This window comes from Garra rufa, chromosome 9, assembly GCF_049309525.1.
Source record: "Garra rufa chromosome 9, GarRuf1.0, whole genome shotgun sequence".
NCBI classification, from domain to species: domain Eukaryota; kingdom Metazoa; phylum Chordata; class Actinopteri; order Cypriniformes; family Cyprinidae; genus Garra; species Garra rufa.
Genome location: NC_133369.1, coordinates 3,758,207 through 3,759,383, shown reverse-complemented (window position 1 = coordinate 3,759,383; position 1,177 = coordinate 3,758,207). Strand labels below are relative to the sequence as shown.

The 1,177-nt window shown below is 30.2% G+C and overlaps 1 protein-coding gene across 1 annotated transcript in view; it reads right to left on the bottom strand.

Moving 5' to 3' along the window:
* The window catches only part of LOC141342482 (myomesin-3-like), an 86,776-nt gene extending 86,016 nt beyond the window's left edge, over window positions 1-760 (bottom strand). Inside the window, exon 1 of the mRNA XM_073846939.1 lies at window positions 703-760. Coding sequence (XP_073703040.1) covers window positions 703-760 — 58 coding nt within the window. The remainder of the gene's footprint in view (window positions 1-702) is intronic.
* Window positions 761-1,177: the final 417 nt, after the last annotated feature.

Genomic DNA, 1,177 nt, shown 5'->3' with positions numbered 1-1,177 from the left:
TATTGAGATACTATTTTTTTATTAATATTTTGAATTTAAAATATTTTTTTCTATTTTATTTTATGTGTTTCCATCTTCACTTTAGTTTTAGTTAAGTTTTAGTATTTTTTGGTATTTTTGTCATTTTAGTAGCTTTCATTATTTTTATCTATTTATATCTATTTATATAAATATAATTAGATTATTGTATTTTGTATTTTTATTTTAAAGTTTTAGTTTTTTATACATATGCTTATATAGTTATTCATTTTTATTTCAGTTTCAGTTTTTTATTTTAGTTTTAGTGCATAAAGTTAAACTTTTATTTTTCTTTTATTTGTTCAGTTTTGTAATGTGTATTTTATTTAAAGTAACCAAAAAATAAATGCATGCATGAATGGATGAATTATTTAATTACACTGAAAAAAATAAATAAATAATGGTTTTAGTTTCAGTTTTCAGTTTCCTTGAAAGTGGCTTATTCACACAAATGATGAGTCATTTTGATTGATTCAGTAAAGAAATCGACTCAAACGAGTAATGTTTTTGTCTTATTTGCAGGTACATGATCTTTCCATCTCATCGCATTCAATGCATGTTCAAACTCATGTGAAATATCATTAATTTTGCAGATTCAGAAGGCACTGTGTTGCATTTTAGATTTAGATGACTTCATCAGTCGTGCATGACTAAGAAATTAGCATTTTTTTATCGTCTCATTACCTTCATGGTCATCCTGCAGGCACTGATCCAGGAACAGCTGCTTTATTGTCTGTATCATCATTGATTAAGTGTGTGTTGTAGCGGGTCATTGTGGGTCTGTTGTATGTTCAGCTTCACCTGCGCTCAGATATCAGTGTGTTCAGGAGGATGCTGGGATACACTCACTTTGTCATTGTAGGTAATTTTGAGAGCTTGCATTGACTCGGGTCTGTTTTTTCTAGTCAGTGCACAAACAAACACACAACGCACATATATCATGTTTGTCCCAGGCGTATTGGAACACAGCCGAGCAGAGGGTCATGGTGAAGGACGCCATGTGTTTGATGCATTCGAGACCATGGGTGGCTATTTTATAGCATGCGTTTGTTTATTTATTTATTTATTTAAATGTGGGTTTGTGCATTTCACCCAAAATGGGTTTATATATTATAAAAAAAATGTCTTATTTTGGGTCATTGTTTTGAATGAATGCTTC